We start from the raw sequence: 20,221 nt of genomic DNA, 5'->3' as shown, positions 1-20,221 counted from the left end.
TAAGTTAAACACCACAGAGCAGAAAGGACAAATAGGAGGGTTTTCAAGTTTATTTTCAGTGCCACCATTAAGAACATTAACACACATGTGAATCAACACTCATTCAACCAACTGCAAGTTGTTCCTATTTGTGCCGAAAATGATGCAACATGTTCCCCAAACCCTGATTTTACAATTTTAAATTACACTCTTAAGCCTGTTGGAATGTGTGCTGTAAGAGGGTTACTTTCTTAAAACATCCAAGAGGTAGCTGCTAAGGTGGCAAATGTTAAGCGTCGGTTGGATCTTTAGTCGACCTCCTCAATGGTAGGCCCGGAGGATCCACCGCCACCAGGGGCAGCACCACCAGCACCGGAGAAGCCACCAGGCATGCCCTCGGGCATACCACCTGGCATACCGGCGCTCTGGTAAAGCTTTGTGATGATGGGGTTGCACACCTTTTCCAGCTCCTTCTGTTGATGCTCATATTCATCCTTCTCGGCAGTCTGAATAACAAAAAAGATACTTTAGTTTTGAGGAAATTGTGAAATGTAAGGCAGGAAGAGAAAATAATAAAAAGTACCTGGTTCTTGTCAAGCCAGCTGATGACCTCATTACACTTGGTCAAGATGGTCTGCTTGTCGTCGTCACTGATCTTGCCAGCCAGTTTCTCGTCCTCCACAGTGGACTTCATGTTGAAAGCATACGACTCCAGGCCGTTCTTCGCAGACACCTTGTCGCGCTGGACCTCATCATCCTCCTTGTATTTCTCTGCTTCATGGACCATGCGTTCAATGTCCTCCTTGCTGAGACGACCTGTCATGAAATAGGAATGTTAACATTTGATTTTTGTGGGAAAGAACACTGCGGCTATAATTGGGTAATTCTCATTTTTATACCTTTGTCATTGGTGATGGTGATTTTGTTCTCCTTTCCAGTGCTCTTGTCGACCGCAGTAACATTCATGATGCCGTTGGCATCGATATCGAACGTCACCTCAATCTGGGGAACACCACGAGGAGCAGGAGGGATTCCAGTCAGCTCAAACTTGCCCAGCAAGTTGTTATCTTTGGTCATAGCACGCTCACCCTCATACACCTGTTGGAAGAGTTAGCATGAAACGTTAAAAACCACTTCTTGTGTTAAACATGGCATCAAAAGTAGCTAGAACAAAGTTAATTGTGCTTACCTGGATGAGCACACCAGGCTGGTTGTCGGAGTAGGTGGTGAAGGTCTGGGTCTGCTTAGTGGGAATGGTTGTGTTACGTTTGATCAGGACAGTCATGACACCTCCAGCGGTCTCAATACCCAGGGACAGAGGGGTGACGTCCAGAAGCAGAAGGTCCTGCACATTCTCAGACTTGTCTCCGGCCAGAATGGCAGCCTGGACAGCTACAGAAACAAAAGCAATGTTAGGCTCCAGGTGATGGGCGGCTGCTAATGACGTAATCATTTGATCAGTACGGGAGATAAAAGTGCTCATTACGCTAAAGACACTTACCAGCTCCATAGGCCACAGCTTCATCTGGATTGATGCTCTTGTTGAGTTCCTTTCCGTTGAAGAAGTCCTGGAGAAGCTTCTGGATCTTGGGGATACGAGTGGAGCCACCGACCAGCACAATGTCATGAATCTGTGCCTTATCCATCTTAGCGTCACGGAGGGACTTCTCTACAGGGTCCAAGGTGCCACGGAAGAGGTCTGCGTTGAGCTCCTCAAAGCGAGCCCTGGTGATGGAGGTGTAGAAGTCAACTCCCTCATACAGGGAGTCGATTTCAATGCTGGCCTGGGTGCTGGAAGACAGTGTGCGCTTTGCTCGTTCACAAGCTGTGCGCAGACGACGGACAGCTCTCTTGTTGTCGCTGATGTCCTTCTTGAACTTGCGCTTGAACTCTGCGATGAAGTGGTTCACCATGCGGTTGTCAAAGTCTTCACCCCCAAGATGAGTATCTCCAGCCGTGGATTTGACCTCAAAGATGCCATCCTCGATGGTCAGGATGGACACATCGAAGGTTCCACCACCAAGATCGAAGATGAGGACGTTCCTCTCTGCACCAACCTAATAAAAACATCAATGTGAGCTAATCAAAAACACAACCATTTAAATCCACCACTATTATTCAAGCAAAATAATCTGATGCTGCATTACCTTCTTGTCTAAACCGTAGGCAATGGCAGCAGCAGTTGGTTCGTTGATGATACGCAAAACATTGAGACCAGAGATCGTGCCGGCATCCTTAGTGGCTTGTCGCTGGGAGTCGTTGAAGTAGGCGGGCACCGTAACTACAGCATTATTGACAGTCTGAAAGGAAATAAAACACATTTCAGAACATTGCACACAGAGCATGGACTTTCCTTACAGAGCCATGCCAGATAACTTACTTTTCCGAGGTAGGCTTCAGCAATTTCCTTCATCTTGGTCAGCACCATGGAGGAGATCTCCTCTGGGTAGAAGGTCTTTGTCTCACCCTTGTACTCAACTTCAACCTTGGGGCGAGTGCTGTCATTGACAACGTTAAATGGCCAGTGCTTCATGTCTGACTGCACGACTGCGTCATCAAACCTGCGGCCAATCAGTCTCTTGGCATCTTAAGAGGAAAATAGTTTCTTTAAATATAAACATCAAGACAGACGGGACAGAATGTGACTTCAATGAAAGAAACCACTCAGACATCCAAGGAAGGATTTGGGCCATCTTTGGTCTTTCGACCTCTGGTGGAAACTACGAATGGCAGGAAAAACCATCATCACAGTGATTTCTTTCATTGAGTCACTCAAAACCACTAGACAATTTCAATTATTTATTCTTGCCGTGAATTTTTCATAATCACATATTGACACTTCAAATAATGTCATCGGGTTCAGAGTGACTTGAAAAATAAGCGTAGCACTGTTCAATAAGTTAACTAGGATCTTACCGAAGACTGTGTTGGTGGGGTTCATGGCAACCTGATTTTTGGCTGCATCTCCGATCAGCCTCTCTGTGTCTGTGAAGGCCACATAGCTGGGTGTGGTCCTGTTGCCCTGGTCGTTGGCGATGATTTCAACTTTGCCATGCTGGAACACTCCAACACAGGAGTAGGTGGTCCCAAGGTCGATACCAACGGCTGGTCCCTTAGACATGATTCCTTAAAAATGTTTTTAAAAACAATACACATTACTACACATGAAGTTATGCATTAGTTTCTAGAAATGCCTGTTCCAAAAGATAATGCAGCAGATTCTTGTCTGCATGTGAAATTGTCAACAATGAGAAACTACAAAAAACCATTCTGCATTTAATTAATCAAAACTAACACAACTTAAGGATATTATTTTAATTGAAATAGTGAACAGCCAACATAAGCAACAGAAAATTTAAGATACTGCAGATAAATTGTCGGCAGCGCAAAAATCAATAAAAATCTTGTCGCAGAGGAACAATCAATTTAAATTACATTTTAACCCACTCCAGTAACAACGAGTACGATGAAAAACATTCACCCTCAATAATTGTCTGCGTTATCTAAATTTATTCCAACACGACATGAGCCTCTATTGTGCTATCAGGAGTTAACTGCGGCGAGTCTGGGAAAATGGGCACTGCAGAAACATGGCGCCTCGTCAGTCCCATGTGACAATGAGGCATCAAGTTTTCACAGCGTCCAAACCGGAAGTTGGCCAAAAATTAAGAAAAAGGAGAACTACACAATAAGTACAAGATGCCGATTGATTTCACAGCTTTACTATACTACAAACACGTCGAAACGTTTCGCGAATTAACAAATTATTTTTCTAAACGCCACTCTTAATCTTAAATGTAACCGGAAGTCAGTTGGCTTTTGCTGCCTTGCCTTGTTCGAGAACGTTCTCGAACATCTTGCCTCATCCCCTCCCCCTCTGCTAAGCCGCTATAGCCAGCTGACGCACGCGCTCAGCATCGCCGGGCCTAGAGAATCCGCATCCTTTGTTTTGCAATCTTGGCGTTCGAATGACGGACAAAACACTAAATTGAACTCAAACATACTATATTGTGACCATTTCCTATCAGAGACCATCTTCAATTAAAGAGCAAAACGCCAAAAGGACACTGCGGCAACAGAGTGAAAAATCTTTTTTTGCGCGTATTTAACGTAACTACGTACTTCATTCAAAAACACATCAACGAGAAACTTACCAAATTAATTGGACCGCGGATGATTTGAATGTGTGGTGATGGACAGCGACGTGGTGGAGCTGGCTTGTCCTTGCCGGTATGAGAAGGAAAGGGAAGGAAAAAAGGAAACACAACCTTATATAAGACTGAGATGACAGCCAATCACAGGCCGAGTCTTCTGTTCTTTCTCCAACGGTCAACCAATGAAACCTGAATGACGTCAGTATCGTCAATTTCCGGTTTTACCATATTTAACCTGTGTTTCATTCTTGGAACTGAATGACACATTGTCATGTTATTTCATTCACTTTCTGTTTCTAAGAAACCCAGCCAACAAAACGTGACAATAATGGAAGCATCTGGAGAGATAGTACTGATTGTACTGATAGAATCAATGTTATTATTTTCGATTAAAAATAAAATGAACATATTTCAAAGGCTCTTAGAAATATTTGTAAGGCGAACCATGTGAGGCCACACAAAAGGTCACAAGAGGTACAGGCTTTTACTTCTTGGTCATGTCCCTAGTTCCTGGAACTAGTGAGTGTTAAAATACTACACAGTCAAAAAAGAATGTTCGAGAAAAATATAATTTATTCTTACGCATGAACAAAAGTTCACTACGTCAGTTATAAACATGTCTATACATGCCCTCTGACTATAGCTCTAAACATGTATTTCACTAATTTTCTGTTTCATAAAAACTACAACAAACATGTGAAAGGTTATACTGACAGAATCGATATTATCTTAATTTAAGATAAATGTGTCAAAGGGTCTAATGAATTGGATTAACCCTCAGGCTTCAGTTTAATTTACCACCCTCCAAAGTCATTAAGGACAAAAAATGGCTATAAAATCTTTACAGATTAATCATTTTTTCTGCATTGAACAACTTCAGATCATTCAATAACTTGAACTTTCAGGACTGAAGTTGATCCAGCAAATTAACCCAAAAAAGCTGAAAGAAAAATGAATCTACTATTTATTTTTAGCAGTTTTTGAAAATATTGTTCCAAATGCACTTACACAGCCAAAATGAAGCCAGATCAAGAAGAAATAATGACGCCTGAGGGTTAAGAAAAGATAATAGCAGCAAAAAGTCAAAAAAGCTACAGATAATGTGCAAAAAATACCATTGATCTTTCTACAGAAGTTATAAAAAATATAATTTATTCTTACACCTAAACAAACAGTAGCATTTATACAGGACACAACAGATCTTCAATTATAAACATTTTATAGACGATTTATTCTACAGGATTCATAACTCCGTCTCCTTTATGTTGTTGGAAATCTGAGGCTGTAACGTCTGCTCCATGTCGACAATGTGTGTTTGTGTCATAGTGTCTGGGTTCGGTGTCACTACTGGTTCCTCAGTGACGTACTGTGTAAATGCTTGTGTTATGTTGAAGAGTCCTGTGAGAGAAGACAAAAAAAAGAGAGTCAGACAAAGATGGTCTGGAAATGGTTGCAGAAACAGGAAGTTTGTCATGTGAAACGGTGAATCTGTGAATTAACAGGAGGACTTGGTTGTGTTCACTTCATGTACTGAAAGAGAAACAAATGTCCAGTTGAAAAACTGGAAAGACCAAACATAAGGACACCAACATTGTCTGTTACCTCTTTAAATATTAATTTAGTAAAGAGCTCATCTTCCCTCCCATTCACCACAGAGTGCTTGAGATGGCGTGTGAGCCAACTATGTCTGCATAGTTAAAGTAGTTCCCTGTTTTCAAAGAATGCAATGTTGCAAGAAAAGTCAGGATCTCTCATCGGCCTCAAATATTCTGCTTCCTCATATTTTCCCATGGCTGCTGCCAGTAAAAACAAACACTCTCCACTCTCCATGTTTTATGAACTTTATTCCCTGGGGTTAAATGTTGCAATCAATAAAATTCACACCTAGAATTCCAAGCCGTAGCACAACGTTTTGGTACATATTCTGTGTTTTAATCAAGGGAGGAATTCTGGGTTTGAGTTTTAACTAAGCTTTTATAAGGCTCTAAACTCCGGTAGCCTGTGCTGGATTATTCTTAATTCAAATGTAACAATATAAATTGCATTAATTATAGTTGTGTTATTTACCAAACCAGTGTCCCTCTTGTTCATTTTCTTGAATGTAGAGGGCAGTAAAATCTCATAAGTGGCCTAGAATTAACCCTTAGTGCTCACACGGCACGGATCAGTGGCGCAGGCGCACCCTTGGTAAATTGTAGTATGAACTCCTTATATGGACATCCTGGGTGTGTGTGTTTACAGGTCATATAGTCAGGCTTTAAAAAAAATCAGGGTTTTTTCGTCTTCTTATGTGTTGTTGAGTCACAGTTATGATTCATTTTATATCACATTTTTAGTAGTGATATAAAGCAGCAATAATTGTCAGAAGTCACAAAATGTGTTTCTGTGTATCGTAAAAACAAGCCAAAAAAAATCATAAATGTACCTCTTTGTCTTTGTCCTTTGCCGTTCTTGTCCTCATTACTCGATTTGGATTTACTGCTGTCTTCTGAAGGATCAGACTCCTCATTCTCTGTAACAATATAAACTGTTTTAACAACATCATATTAAAAAAATGACATTTTTGAACATACATTAAGCACTTAAGATTTGCTGCGCACATTTATGGCCCAGGCCTTGACTAAAGGTCAGACTGACGTCAGCTTCAGTATCAGTGATAAGGAAAAAAATGATGTGAATGATCTGCTCACCTTTCCTCCAGACGTTGTGTGCTCTCCTCAGCTTGATGGCAAAGAATATGACCACCACCAGAAGAAAGAAAATCAGGCACGTCACCAGGAAGATCAGCAACGATGAATTTCCCCTATTTCCTCTTCGTGTACGTGGATCATCGATGCTTCCTGGGAAAGGTTAAAAAAAAACTTGATCGTTATTAAAGCTCATCACACTTTTTATTTTTTACTACGTGTGTATACGAGATCAGCTTTTACCTGTTGTGTTTTTCTCTGTGCCGTTGTAGGACACAATCTCCTCTGTTGTCTCAGACACAGACGTGCGGTCTTCAAGGAATCATAAAGAAGGAAAATACAGTTATTAACACAGACTCTACTGAGCTGCTGCAAGTCATTTTGGGCCTCCAAAGGGCATTGTAGGTGTTCAGAATTACCACTAGATGGCATTAGTGAGACGTTTGCCAAGTGCACACACACACACACACACACACACACTATTATTAATCAAACAGCGAAATGGATTTCCAGCTTATTTTCATAATTTACTATTCAAGGCTTTACAGAATTAAAGGCACAGCAACACGGTATAAAACATAAAATCAATAAAATCATAAAAGTAAAACAGTTAAATAATAAAAGGGCAAAAATATAGGTGGTAATGTTTGGGTTGACTATTCTTATCTCCTGAAGTGAAAGTCAAGGGAAAGATGTGGGTCTTTAAACATGATTTAAAATGTTAAATTATTTAATTTCTTAGCTTCTTCAATGTGAATATGTTCTGGTTTCTTTGGTTTGTGAACAAGAAGGACAGTGTGAGGGTGTTGTCTGAAACGCTATTGACCAAAAAACTAATCCATTATTTAAGAAGATAATTTAAGAAAGTCACAAATCATTGTTTGCTTTTCAAAGCCGAAGAGGGGAATTCAGCCAACAGCAGAAAAGGTAGATTTTTTAGAGTTTCGGTTTTAAAACACATGTACACTGTGTCCTAATATTATTCAGAGAAAGTATAAGTTTCAACTCAACGTTGCTTCACTTCTGATCGACTGACGTTTGGATTGAATGGAGTTGTCTACTCTGCATATCACTCTGTATAAACCGTCATGAAGCTTAGTTGTTCCCTCCTCCTCGAAGTGTATGAATGCACACACACTACAGTGTGAGAGACTTTCCGTCACAGGAAACACAACTACAGTGTGGGTTAAGCAACCAGTCGAAAAAAACCCACTGTGAAACTTGTGATCAGAAAATTCCATCCAGTAAGACGACAGTTTGTCATGGATAATATATACAGTACATATTCAACACAGAGTATTTAGCCTGCTTTTCCCCACTACTATGTGAAAACGTGCAGTGTCTTATATATATATCCTTTTTTCAGCACAACCACAAAATTGTTTTAATTTTCACCATCTATATAAACACGCCCGAGCAAAAAGTACTGCAAATGTTTCAAATCGGATGGAATTTGTGAAACTTGGAAAGACGCTTGGCTAGTTTTTACACGTAAAAAATAAAATTCTAAAAAGTCTAATTTTGACACTTCTGCACAATTATTGCTATTTTAAACCACTAATAAAAATGCCTGAATATTTGACCTATAAACACACATGCCCAGGATGTCCATATAAGGAGTGTATTATTCCCACAGCAATTTACCAAGGGTGCACCTTTGGCACTGATTGGATTAAAATAGATTATATTGTGTATTTTTGGGGCAATAAATAGGAGTTAAAGTTAAAAGTAGTTAATGATTATTTATACACAGTGTGAGGTTATTTTCTGTGAGGTATTGTATCCTGTACATTGCTATGTCAATATGTACGTAAAGCCCACGCAAAAAGGAAATCACATGCAAGTGAAAGTAAGTTTCACTCACTCGTCGTGCTGAGATGCGAGCCTGTCGATGTCACCGGGGTCACATGAAACCTTGTGGGTGCTGTGATCGTCTTAGTGGAGGGGGTGGCCGATAACGCCTCAGGGACCGCCGACGGAGGCTCATTCGTGTCTGTGATTGTGAGGGACACTGTTGTCGTGTCTTCATGTCTGGACCCGTGACCATTCGTCGTCCTCGGCACCTCTGCTGACCCTTGAGGATGAGTGATGGACACAGTTGTGGTGTTGAGTTTCGTTGCTGTCACAGAGAATGGGGAGGGGTTTACATTAGTATTGGCCTTGTTTTTTTTATCAGATTGCAGGAAGCCAAATTATTTACTACACACAGAAAGAGGAAATAAAACACAGTGTCATGGAGAAAGTCATGAGTCCAAAAAAAAAAAATTCCCTGTTTGGTGACGACATGACACACTGTTCCTCAAAAATCTCCCTTTGTCAAGTGTCGGCTATGATGAAGTTTACACTAATTTTACAATATCAGTGAGTAGAATACTTCATTTTGTACTCACGCTGTCGTCCAAGTCTGACAATTTTGAAGTCCATCAGAGGTGGCGAGTGCAGGGCTGGATGACGAGCGAGGCATTTCACAGTCACTCCGTTCCTCGCGGGCTGAACATGAATCAAACCCGTGGAGACAAATTTGTCCTCTTCAACATGGACTTGGGCATGAGCTGTGGGACGACACAGACGTGATTAGTTATGCTGCTATAGGAATTTTGACATTTTAGATATAAATGGACAGGGAAAAAAGAGGAAGATGAAACCAAAAGTCACAAAATACAAACCATTCACATGTCAAGATAAGAAGGACAGCATTGTGTAAAAGCACCAAAACATTCAAAGATAAATAAAAAAGATGGACATCATATGAGGAGAATGTCTGTCATTTGGGTTTTAAACTGATTCTGAGCCAAAGTTGAGCAAAGAGCTTCATGCAGGGCCATAAAAGATTCAGCATGTAGCTTAGAGGCAGAGGTTTTAACTTGTCTCACTCCAATGGAGAGAAGCCAGGTTTGAGGTGCATCAAAAGTAGGAGCTTCACTTTTCAATGCAGTTCAAGGACAGAAAGTGTCGTGATTGCTAATTTTGAATATGGTCAACTAAATTTTTATTGACTGATTTTAACACTTTGTCCGCCTCAAATAAAAAAGATCGATCGTCATACGTGTCTGAGAGCTGTCATTGAACTCTATATTTATAATTTAAACATGTTTCCCACTGACTCACAAAAATCATGAAAAGCAACAGAGTTATATTTTTAAAGTTTGAAAAAGGAAAACTATGATTAAGACTTCAGGCCTGGAAATAACATCCACCAACAAAGCAAATGTGGGCAGTGAATACAGTTGGTGTGGTTGCTGAATTGTCTTTAAGACACCCACAGAAGAGCAGTGTATGTTCAAAAAATAACATGGTTGCTGAGTTGTCTTTAAGACACCTACAGAAGAGCAGTGTATGTTCAAAAAATAACAATATAATATTTGTAGAGTGAACTGTATTGATCACATCCATGGTTTCATCCCTCATGTTTGTCGATTGGAAAAGTGACCCTACTTGTTTCCAGAGGTGGAAAGAGTACTTCAATATTCTACTTAAGTTAAACTACCACTATTTTACTGATCTGAAAATGTACTCAAGTTAAAGTAAAAAAGAAGCTTGTTAATAGGCAAACCTTTACAAATTAAAGTGCTGACAAAATAAAATATTTAAACACATAATGTATCAGTCAAAATGGGTCAAATGTCACAAATGCTTGAATACTATCTCACTCACTCAGGGACCTTAATTAATGCCAATTCACCTGTCCTCATCATTCACCTATCCTCGTCATTCACCTGTCCTCATCTTTCACCTGTCCTCATCATTCACCTGTCCTCATCTTTCACCTGTCCTCATCATTCACCTGTCCTCATCTTTCCCCTCCTCATCTTTCACCTGTCCTCGTCATTCACCTGTCCTCGTCATTCACCTGTCCTGATCATTCACTGCATGTACATATTTAAATGTCAAGTGGCTCAGTCCTTAGCAGTCATGATGTAGGAGGAGGGAAGAAAAACTCACTCTGAAATTCAGGCCCATGGTCCAGTGTCCAGGAGATCTGTGGAGGATGGTGGTTCCCCTCAGCGGTGCATTTCACGACCAACTGTCCCTCGTGGTTTGTTACGCTAATTTTAGGAAGACCTTTAAAAAAATAAATCACCAAAGCAAGGACGTCATTAAGGAAATCTGAATCCGGCTGACAGCTCCAGTTTGTAACGTTAACGTCTTGGAAATAAGTAATAATGTAACTGCGACAACATTACCTAACACGGTCACCTCCACTTTCTTCTCTATTGTGTTGTCGCCGTAGTGGGAACATGTGTAGATGCCTCCATCTTTGAAGGTGACGTTGGAAATACTGATGGAGAACTCTGACATGGACAGTCTGTCGATCCTGTAGCGCTTGTTCTTTAAAACTGGAGAACAAGAGCAGGAGAAATTATGAGTTTTTTCATTCTTGTCATTCTGAAGAATAAAGTTCATTTAAGTAGATGTTGTGAAGAGGATTTCGTCACCTCTATGGCCATTAAAGAACATAATGTTTTCTTTTGGGTTCCTCCACTCCGTCATGGTCTTGTGGTTAGTGATGGGGCAGCTCAAGTGGAGAGTATGACCTTTCATCACGGTCACACGCTGCCACACTGAGAGTGAAGCTGCAATCGGATAAACAGGAGGTGAGAAGGTTATCACAGTTGCAACCCACACTCTGAGAGAAAAATTTTACCAAATATTTAAACACACCTGAGCAAAAGTACTGAAAATGTTTGAAATCGGATTGAATTTGTGAAATCAAAGTTCACTTGGCTCATTTTTATGAACAAGAAGCAAAGAGAAAGGGTCTAATTTTGTGACTTCTGCACAATTATTGCTATTTTAAATCACAACTAAAAAAGTCATAAAGTGAGTCATAACTTTAAAACAACACATAAAACAACAAGAAACCTGCATGTTTTTAAAGCCTGAATATGTGACCTATAAACACACACACCCAAGTCCATATATTATTTATTATATATTGTTATTCCCACAGCAATTTACCAAGAAAGCAGAAATTAATATTTGAAACTGATTGTGATTAAGCAGAAATAAATAAGGTATCATGACAAAGAGGTGTCTGAGGTCCGAACACAGCTTTTCACAATGTTTGACTCATCTACTCCTACAGGCCTGTGACCAAGTGTGAAAGTACATGAGTGTAAAAGGGGGTGTGGAAAAAAAGTTAGAGCAGCCCCCCTCTAACCTTGTACCACATCTAATGCATTTCTACGGGAAGTAATGTCACCCGTCACAGTGAGAGAAAATATTAAGTTGGGCTGTGGGCTGTTGCTCAAATAGGGGCTTGTTGTTTTGTTTGTTTCCTATGACGAAGTGTCTGGAAAACATTATCTGTGGGCACAAGGTGACACCAGTGGAGAAGACAGTGGGCTCTAAGGGTCAGGACCTTTCTCAGGCGTGGGTTGTGTTAGAACTAATGACTGTAACAAATTCAACTAAATTAAATGGATACATAGTAGTTGCTGAATGTCTGATTTTAAGTTTTAAGATGTAAAAGGAAGTCATATATGTATACTTGTATGTATATGTACATCTTTATCGATAAAACATAATCATTTAGTGCCCTATGTGATCAGAAAATGTTGATTTTTACATTTTAAAAATCCAAAAAATTAATTTACATCCTTGGTTCTCAAATAGCGGTACGGAAGACTTCCGCTGGTGGTAATTTTGACTGAATTGCGTAGAAAATGAAACATATAACTAAAGAAATTACAGTAAATGAAATAATCATAATTAGAGTCACCACATTGCTCGCGCCATTTTTAATCTAATGGCACTATAACAGTGTGTAAAGTATATGTGAGGAAGAGGAGGATGAGAAGAGAGCAAATTATGTTATTGAGAATAAATCTGCCTCGTGTGAAAAGTCTGTGGCTGACTTTGCTCGGCCTATTTACACCACTGTATTTTAATGTTGGCGATATTTTCTCAGCGGGTACTTTGTATAAAAAAGTCTGAGAACAACTCCTCCACATGAAACATGAAACTGTGATAAGCCTGCCCTCAAAACCACAACTAAATGGATTTTAAAAAAGACAACACATGTGCTAACATCAATAACACTTTGTGCTAAATCCATAAAACAGAGTTTCAATGACATTTTACATTGTTTCTTATATGTTGGCAGAGCAAAAGATGTGTTATTGAGCCATAACAAAAACCAAATAAGTGAAAACATGTAACATTTTGTGTTAGAAGACAATATTGTAATGTTGTTCACAGCTAGATTATGATAATAGCGTGTAGGTCTCACACAGACAAAAAATAGGTCGAAAAAAAACACCGACAACTAATCCAGCTGTGCAAACTGAAATTTTCATGCAGGTTTCTTATGAATATTTGTCCAGACAAGTGTTTGTATGACGCTCAGACGCAAGACGACTGCTGTAATTAGACATATGAACAAGTCATGTTTAAGTTTCATCTGCTTTTTATCACAAAAATATTAAAGTGAAAGTAAGTTACTCACCCCGTACGAGGAGCATGAAAACAGTGAGAAGCAGCTTCACTTCCATCTCACACTCTAACTCACTAACGGTCACACTGATGCGCTTCCTCAACACTTGATTGTATTTGTACTGTGTGGAGGGACCTTCCGTGACATCACTGCTGTGTGGTTTCCACTCATTTTATTTTATTTAGGGATTCTCAGGCAAAACCCTTACAGTGAAAGTAAAAGGTTAAACTGCATGTCATACATGTATATATTATATAAGTATATATTGTATACTCTCCTCTTTCTGAAACTTTATCCCACTGATCATTTTACCAATAGTTTAAGAGATTTAATGAAAAATATGTCAGTATTTTTGATTGCAGTAACAATTTCTATGTTGTTATTTTCATTCTCTGGTTTTATTTCACTGCCTTTAAACATAATATTTGTTTGATTTTCTCACCGGCACCACACATCACTGAGGTAAACATGCTCTGCACAAGTCTTTGGTTTCCTGAGTATAGATAGAGAACTGTCTGGGTGAGAGTAGTGAAGGGAAAGTGACAGTATATTATCAGTTAGTTGTGGACATAAATGCACTAGAAGTATTTAACTCACACTGAATTTGTCTGGCACACGCAGTTGTTTTTTGTTTGTGGTTTATTTTTGGCGGCTACTTTTATCCACATTTTTTAATTTATTGGCTTTTGTGCCTTTTATTAATTATGTCTTTTATGTATCATTCGTACAGCACTTTGATCCACTGTGGTTGCTTTAAAGTGCTTCACAAGAAAGTTGGACTGGATTGGATAGTAAGTAAAAAGCGATTTAATGAAGACCCCCCTGAGTTTTGCTAAACTTCCACAAACAGACCTTACACGATACACTTTATCTCTGACTCCAATCAAATCTTATGGATTTATAAAGCACTTTAAAAACAACAACAGCTGGAACAAAAGATACATAAAATGTAGAAAAATACGACCTTAAAACAAACAACAAAACAATAAAATACAGTAGAGACCATATTGAGAACACAATAAATAACCAAGTTGTCCAGTAAAAACAAAGAATAAAAATGGGTTTTAAGATACATTTAATACTCACGAGCATGATAGGAGTGGTAGGAGTTAAGACTGAAATATGATGATGATGATGATGATGATGATGCAGTACTGCAGCTGTGACCTTGTACTGACAATGATCATAAATAGGTCACATTGTGGTTTGAAGAGTTACTGAAGAAAACCACCTTGATTATTTTGTAGAATGATTTATTTGTGGAACAGGTGTTGACAGCTAATGCGTGTTGATATGATGATTATACTGTGATGTGATCTATAACACACCATGATAAATATGATGATGATTTTGTGATATCTTGTTGCTCTAGAGCAGGTCTGGCCATTAGGGGTGGCCACATCTGGCCCTCAAACCATGAGTTTGAGACCTGCTTGTGAGTTTGTCTGATGATGAGAATTTAAGCTACATTACTGTTCATCACAATCAGTTACTTACTGAGTTGTTGTCTCTACTTATTCACTGAAACCTCTGAGGAAAATCCCTGGAACATTCCTGTTATTTCTCTCTCTCTTTTTTTTTTTTTTTTATTCAACAGCATCTCTGGGTTTTTTTTAGCCAATCAGAGGACAGAAGGCTCAAATGGAACGAGCCAGAATGTACTGGAAGCTGACTGTTCTGCAAGCTGATTGGCTCGGGGAAGGATTTATACACAAGTGATGCTGTAATCTTCTGCCTGTGTTGATCTGGTGGAGGAGAGTCACTGCAACAGTCTGCAACCACAGCTCCATCCAGGTAGGACATGAATGTTTTTCTACCCCTGAAGCGTTGTATGTGTGGTTGTGTTACAGCCATATGTCACAGACCTACACAATTGACATCATTCATGTTTATTTTCATTTAATTTATGCCACAGTAACTTGCTTTTAATGACATATATGACATGTCGGCAGCTATGAGAGGTGTTTATAAACTGTGATGAAATGACTCCGAGAACACTTATCAATCAAAACGATTGGTGCATGAATGGATGGATGTGGATAATGCATTAGAGAAACTTCAACCTACTGTCTCAGCTGTAAGGGGAAGTGTCGCCCTCTCATGGTTTCATGGATCAGCAGTTTGACTCGAACTCTATTATGATGCTGCAGAATCCACTGTGGTGTGGAGACAGACATAGAAAATACAAACCAGTGTAAACTACACAACTTTTAACTATAGTCTCTTTGTTCTCGATTCAGAATATATTGTATTTCCATGCACTACAAATGGATAGAAATTGTGTTGGAAATTACTCATAAACTATATCAAATTATGCAATGAAAATCAATACTATACAAGATTAAATCTCTATATTGCTATGTTGCTCCGTACATCACCTACTGCCTCTAAATATGGGGAAACATGTATAGATCTGATACAAATGTAGTTATTATGTTACAGAAAAAGAACAATAAGGGTCATTACTAAATCACACTGTACAGAAACCAACTAATGTCCTGTTGGAATGTAATGAATTAGTTGATTGGAAAATGCGCCAAATTTGTAATTGCTATGGATTGGATATTAAGTCTGTATATATTCAAGGAATGTCTGTCTGTATCCGGGTTTCTTTGATGCCATGGAAACTTGATGTGTCAAGAGTCCTTTGATGGTTTTGACCAAAGAAAATGTAAGGAGTGAAACATTCCTGATTCTGATTTCTACTGCGAAGTGACTTTGAACTGCAGAGGGCAGCATTTCACCTCTCAGTGTACAGCATGTCAGACATATTTTTATTATTAGAAGGAGAAGACACCCGCTGACATAAGGTAGTTAAATTGAGTGTTACTGCCCCCTCCTGCAATAAGATATAAAGTGACTTGTTTCCACTCTTTCAGAGCAGCCATGTCCAAAGGATTAGCCGTTGGTATTGATCTTGGAACCACCTACTCCTGTGTTGGAGTGTTCCAGCATGGCAAAGTTGAAATCATTGCCAACGACCAGGGCAACAGGACCACACCCAGCTACGTGGCCTTCACGGACACAGAGAGGCTAATTGGGGATGCAGCCAAGAACCAGGTTGCCATGAACCCCACCAACACAGTCTTTGGTGAGATGATGAAAACAACAGTTTATTCCAAACCTCTTCTGCTGCCACTGACAGATTTGTGAAAAAACTTTTTTTTACAGATGCCAAGCGTTTGATTGGCAGACGATTTGAGGATCCGGTGGTTCAGTCCGACATGAAGCACTGGCCATTCAACATCATCAGTGATAGCGGACGGCCCAAAGTGGAGGTTGAATACAAAGGTGAAACCAAAACCTTCTACCCAGAGGAGGTCTCTTCCATGGTGCTGACGAAGATGAAGGAGATCGCTGAAGCCTACCTTGGGAAGGTGAGTCCACAAAATGTTGAACAAAAAAACTGAAACACAATCTTTTAAAGTGGCGTCCGTTTCTGTCGTTAAGTGCTTTCTTACTGTTGATTTACAGAGATATTGTTCAGACATGATAGTCGATATCACTGAAGCTCTTTCCAGTTCTCCTTCTCTTGGCCTTTAGCTTTTCTTGACTTGTAGTCATCTGCTGCTTTAAACACTTATTTGTTTTTGATTTCAGGCCGTGTCAAATGCCGTTATTACAGTACCTGCATACTTTAATGACTCTCAGCGTCAAGCGACCAAAGACGCTGGAACAATCTCGGGTCTGAATGTCTTGAGAATCATTAATGAGCCCACTGCAGCTGCTATTGCTTATGGTTTGGACAAGAAGGTAATAAAGTAAGATAGTAAATAATAGAACAATTATTCATGTCCACCTATACCTGTACAGTTACAGGCTCACACTCTCTTTTTCCCCAGGTTGGCGCAGAGAGGAACGTCCTCATCTTTGATCTTGGTGGTGGAACCTTCGATGTGTCCATCCTGACCATCGAGGATGGCATCTTTGAGGTCAAATCCACGGCTGGAGATACTCATCTTGGGGGTGAAGACTTTGACAACCGCATGGTGAACCACTTCATTGCAGAGTTCAAGCGCAAGTACAAGAAGGACATTAGTGACAACAAGAGAGCTGTCCGTCGTCTGCGCACAGCTTGTGAAAGAGCAAAGCGCACACTGTCTTCCAGCACCCAGGCCAGCATTGAAATCGACTCCCTGTATGAGGGAGTTGACTTTTACACCTCCATCACCAGGGCTCGCTTTGAGGAGCTCAACGCAGACCTCTTCCGTGGCACCTTGGACCCTGTAGAGAAGTCCCTCCGTGACGCTAAGATGGATAAGGCGCAGATTCATGACATTGTGCTGGTTGGTGGCTCCACTCGTATCCCCAAGATCCAGAAGCTTCTCCAGGACTTCTTCAACGGAAAGGAACTCAACAAGAGCATCAATCCAGATGAAGCTGTGGCCTATGGAGCTGGTAAGTATCTTGCTTTTCGATGAAGCACATGCCTTACCTTATGACTCTAATCAGTTCAACCTTACTTACAGCTGTCCAGGCTGCCATCTTGTGCGGTGACAAGTCTGAGAATGTGCAGGACCTGCTGCTCCTGGACGTCACCCCTCTGTCCCTGGGCATTGAGACCGCTGGAGGTGTTATGACTGTCCTGATCAAACGTAACACAACCATTCCCACAAAGCAGACCCAGACCTTCACCACCTACTCTGACAACCAGCCTGGTGTGCTCATCCAGGTGAGGATGCCGATAGATGGGGGATCCAGACCTTGGTCTGAGCAAAAGACAGGATGGTAGACAAGCATAATTTGAAAATTGCCTGTTAACACTTCTCACATCCAACAGGTGTATGAGGGTGAGCGTGCGATGACCAAAGACAACAACTTGCTGGGTAAGTTTGAGCTGACCGGAATCCCTCCTGCTCCCCGTGGTGTTCCTCAGATTGAGGTGACATTCGATATCGATGCCAACGGCATCATGAATGTTTCTGCTGCCGACAAGAGCACTGGAAAGGAGAACAAGATCACCATCACTAATGACAAAGGTAGAAAGAAGAAAAAAGAACCCACATATACTTGCAGCTTCATCCCAGGTTATCAAATAATAATCTTTCCTGTTTTGTGACAGGTCGCCTCAGCAAGGATGACATCGAACGCATGGTCCAGGAAGCGGAGCAATACAAGGCAGAGGACGACCTGCAGCGCGACAAGGTGTCCGCGAAGAACGGCCTGGAGTCGTACGCCTTCAACATGAAGTCCACGGTGGAGGACGAGAAGCTGGCTGGCAAGATCAGCGACGACGACAAGCAGACGATCTCAAACAAGTGCAATGAGGTCATCAGCTGGCTTGATAAGAACCAGGTGAGGATTGATGCAGACCAGTTAAGGTGATGTTTTCCCTGAAATCTTTCAGCTGACACCAGCCAACATAACCAGGCCAGAGGTTTAGGGCCCCTGTGATCTGAAAGGATATGAAACATGTTAAATATTGCAGACCATAATTAAATATGTCTAGGACGTGATGTCTGATGTTTACTGGTGTTTTTCATGCGTACACGAGAGCTTAAACAAAGGAGCATGTGATTTCCTGCTGAACGGGACAATAACATGTGTTTTTCTTTTACTAGACTGCAGAGAAGGAGGAATATGAACATCAACAACAGGAGTTGGAGAAGGTGTGCAACCCCATCATCACCAAGCTGTACCAGAGTACTGGAGGAATGCCTGGTGGAATGCCCGGTGGCATGCCAGGCGGCTTCCCCGGAGGAGGAGGAGGAGGTGCTTCTACCGGCGCAGGATCCACTGGTCCAACCATTGAGGAAGTCGATTAATCAAGTGCCTGTAATTTTTGCATACTGTATATTGCTGAGTTTAAAAAAACAAACAAGAAAAAGCATGAATATTGCCAGTGTAAAATCATTACTGTCATTAGCGATTGTACTGAGCCTCAAGCAAACTAACTTTTGTGCGTTCTGTGTCAGGTCTGTACTCCCGAAGAGTAATAAATAATGACTGATGCATGCCTCTTGTGCTATTTGTTCTGTTTCTTTGAATGTGAGATGTGTTGTCTCAGTGTTTTATTGCATCATTAACGTACAGCACTTTGGTTAAATGTGCTTAAGGAATAAACCTGATTGGATTATGCACATTATGAGATTACTTATATCTTTTCAGTGGATAGTTTCTAATGAGGATCACTGCCTTAATATCGGTAACAATGAGGCTCGATTTAACAGCTTAATGTGTTATATGTCTGACCTTATTACCATGTTTTAGCGATCAAGGGCAAGTTCACGATTCTCTCAAAATTAGATCATCATACTACACTGAGATTAGTGTCATCTACTTATTACTGCTCGACAATTAGACCTTTCTCTTAGGATTTGAAGATGATCAGATATTTAGTACGTTTGCAACAGTCACATTTTAATTTCCAAGTAAAAAAGTCATTAAAGTTGTAGCTGTCTTTACTCTGACACATTATTTGTCATTATGGAGGCAGAGCAGTTACTGATGTGCTGCAGTGATTGGCTCTCCATCAGGAAAAGAGGACACCATCGCGTTGGGTCATTAAATGCCGTGTACAAGTTGCAATTATTAATAAATGGCCATGCGTTTTATACCTTACAAATAATCAGACTTAAAGTGTGAAAACTTATGTGACAAACGATCTAAATAAATGTTAAATAACCTAAACGGATTTTATGGATATGACTAAAGCAGTAGCCAGTGTGTCATATTATATTACAGTGACAGCAGTAATCATGTTCAAATGTCTTAGTGCATCACCTAAAAAATAAGAGTCCTGTTACAGCTGTGGTGTTTCTTTAAGTTAAGTTTTTAAGTTGAAGATAAATCAGTCAATAAAAGTACAGTTTTATGCAGTACAAATCAGCCAAGTGTAACTGTACTGCGACACAACTTGTGAATTATTTAGCTGCAGTGATCCCTCATTGTCCCTGCACTCTGACCTCCCCACAAGCACACAGTCCTTTCTAAAAAGTATTAACATCTTTGGCAGTTGCATCTTT

At 40.3% G+C, this 20,221-nt stretch overlaps 3 protein-coding genes and 1 non-coding gene across 6 annotated transcripts; 1 reads left to right on the top strand and 3 right to left on the bottom strand.

Moving 5' to 3' along the window:
* Positions 1–32: 32 nt before the first annotated feature.
* On the bottom strand, positions 33–4,233 carry LOC122779205 (heat shock cognate 70 kDa protein). The gene is made up of 9 exons (XM_044041344.1): positions 4,134–4,233; positions 2,896–3,105; positions 2,360–2,565; positions 2,127–2,279; positions 1,481–2,036; positions 1,169–1,371; positions 879–1,077; positions 563–795; positions 33–485 (listed from the first exon to the last, which is right to left on the bottom strand). Exons 2-9 carry the CDS (start codon positions 3,098–3,100, stop codon positions 288–290), a joined length of 1,953 nt encoding a protein of 650 aa, XP_043897279.1. The 5' UTR covers positions 3,101–3,105; positions 4,134–4,233; the 3' UTR covers positions 33–287.
* LOC122780255 lies at positions 2,640–2,733 on the bottom strand. The gene has a single exon (XR_006361676.1). It is a non-coding gene; the product is annotated as a small nucleolar RNA SNORD14 (small nucleolar RNA).
* A 799-nt stretch (positions 4,234–5,032) lies between the features above and the next one.
* LOC122779206 (cytotoxic and regulatory T-cell molecule) lies at positions 5,033–13,352 on the bottom strand. Of its 3 annotated transcripts, none has more exons than XM_044041345.1 (10): positions 13,269–13,352; positions 11,257–11,394; positions 11,005–11,157; positions 10,763–10,882; positions 9,211–9,372; positions 8,685–8,939; positions 7,064–7,132; positions 6,824–6,973; positions 6,559–6,660; positions 5,033–5,531 (listed from the first exon to the last, which is right to left on the bottom strand). In XM_044041345.1, exons 1-10 carry the CDS (start codon positions 13,312–13,314, stop codon positions 5,377–5,379), a joined length of 1,350 nt encoding a protein of 449 aa, XP_043897280.1. In that variant the 5' UTR covers positions 13,315–13,352; the 3' UTR covers positions 5,033–5,376. The 3 variants fall into 3 exon arrangements, with proteins under 3 accessions (XP_043897280.1, XP_043897281.1, XP_043897282.1); XM_044041346.1 differs by having other exon boundaries at positions 6,559–6,645; XM_044041347.1 differs by having other exon boundaries at positions 8,685–8,894.
* Positions 13,353–16,135: 2,783 nt separating this feature from the next.
* On the top strand, positions 16,136–19,210 carry LOC122779196 (heat shock cognate 71 kDa protein-like). Its single transcript, XM_044041332.1, has 8 exons — positions 16,136–16,347; positions 16,428–16,633; positions 16,857–17,009; positions 17,099–17,654; positions 17,726–17,928; positions 18,037–18,235; positions 18,319–18,551; positions 18,818–19,210. Exons 1-8 carry the CDS (start codon positions 16,143–16,145, stop codon positions 19,019–19,021), a joined length of 1,959 nt encoding a protein of 652 aa, XP_043897267.1. The 5' UTR covers positions 16,136–16,142; the 3' UTR covers positions 19,022–19,210.
* Positions 19,211–20,221: the final 1,011 nt, after the last annotated feature.

Source organism: Solea senegalensis, linkage group LG13, assembly GCF_019176455.1.
Source record: "Solea senegalensis isolate Sse05_10M linkage group LG13, IFAPA_SoseM_1, whole genome shotgun sequence".
In the NCBI taxonomy this organism is placed as follows: domain Eukaryota; kingdom Metazoa; phylum Chordata; class Actinopteri; order Pleuronectiformes; family Soleidae; genus Solea; species Solea senegalensis.
This window is presented reverse-complemented; position numbering and strand designations above follow the sequence as displayed.

Coding starts and splice junctions, on each gene's coding strand:
- LOC122779205 (XM_044041344.1), bottom strand. CDS start 3,100: ATGTCTAAGGGACCAGCCGTTGGTATCGACCTTGGGACCACCTACTCC. Junction 2,566..2,895: donor CCCCACCAACACAGTCTTCG/GTAAGATCCTAG, acceptor TTTCCTCTTAAG/ATGCCAAGAGACTGATTGGC. Junction 1,372..1,480: donor AGCTGTGGCCTATGGAGCTG/GTAAGTGTCTTT, acceptor TTGTTTCTGTAG/CTGTCCAGGCTGCCATTCTG.
- LOC122779206 (XM_044041345.1), bottom strand. CDS start 13,314: ATGGAAGTGAAGCTGCTTCTCACTGTTTTCATGCTCCTCGTACGGG. Junction 11,158..11,256: donor GTTCTTTAATGGCCATAGAG/GTGACGAAATCC, acceptor CTTGTTCTCCAG/TTTTAAAGAACAAGCGCTAC. Junction 7,133..8,684: donor CTCGCATCTCAGCACGACGA/GTGAGTGAAACT, acceptor GATTCCTTGAAG/ACCGCACGTCTGTGTCTGAG.
- LOC122779196 (XM_044041332.1), top strand. CDS start 16,143: ATGTCCAAAGGATTAGCCGTTGGTATTGATCTTGGAACCACCTACTCC. Junction 16,348..16,427: donor CCCCACCAACACAGTCTTTG/GTGAGATGATGA, acceptor TTTTTTTTACAG/ATGCCAAGCGTTTGATTGGC. Junction 16,634..16,856: donor CTGAAGCCTACCTTGGGAAG/GTGAGTCCACAA, acceptor TTTTGATTTCAG/GCCGTGTCAAATGCCGTTAT.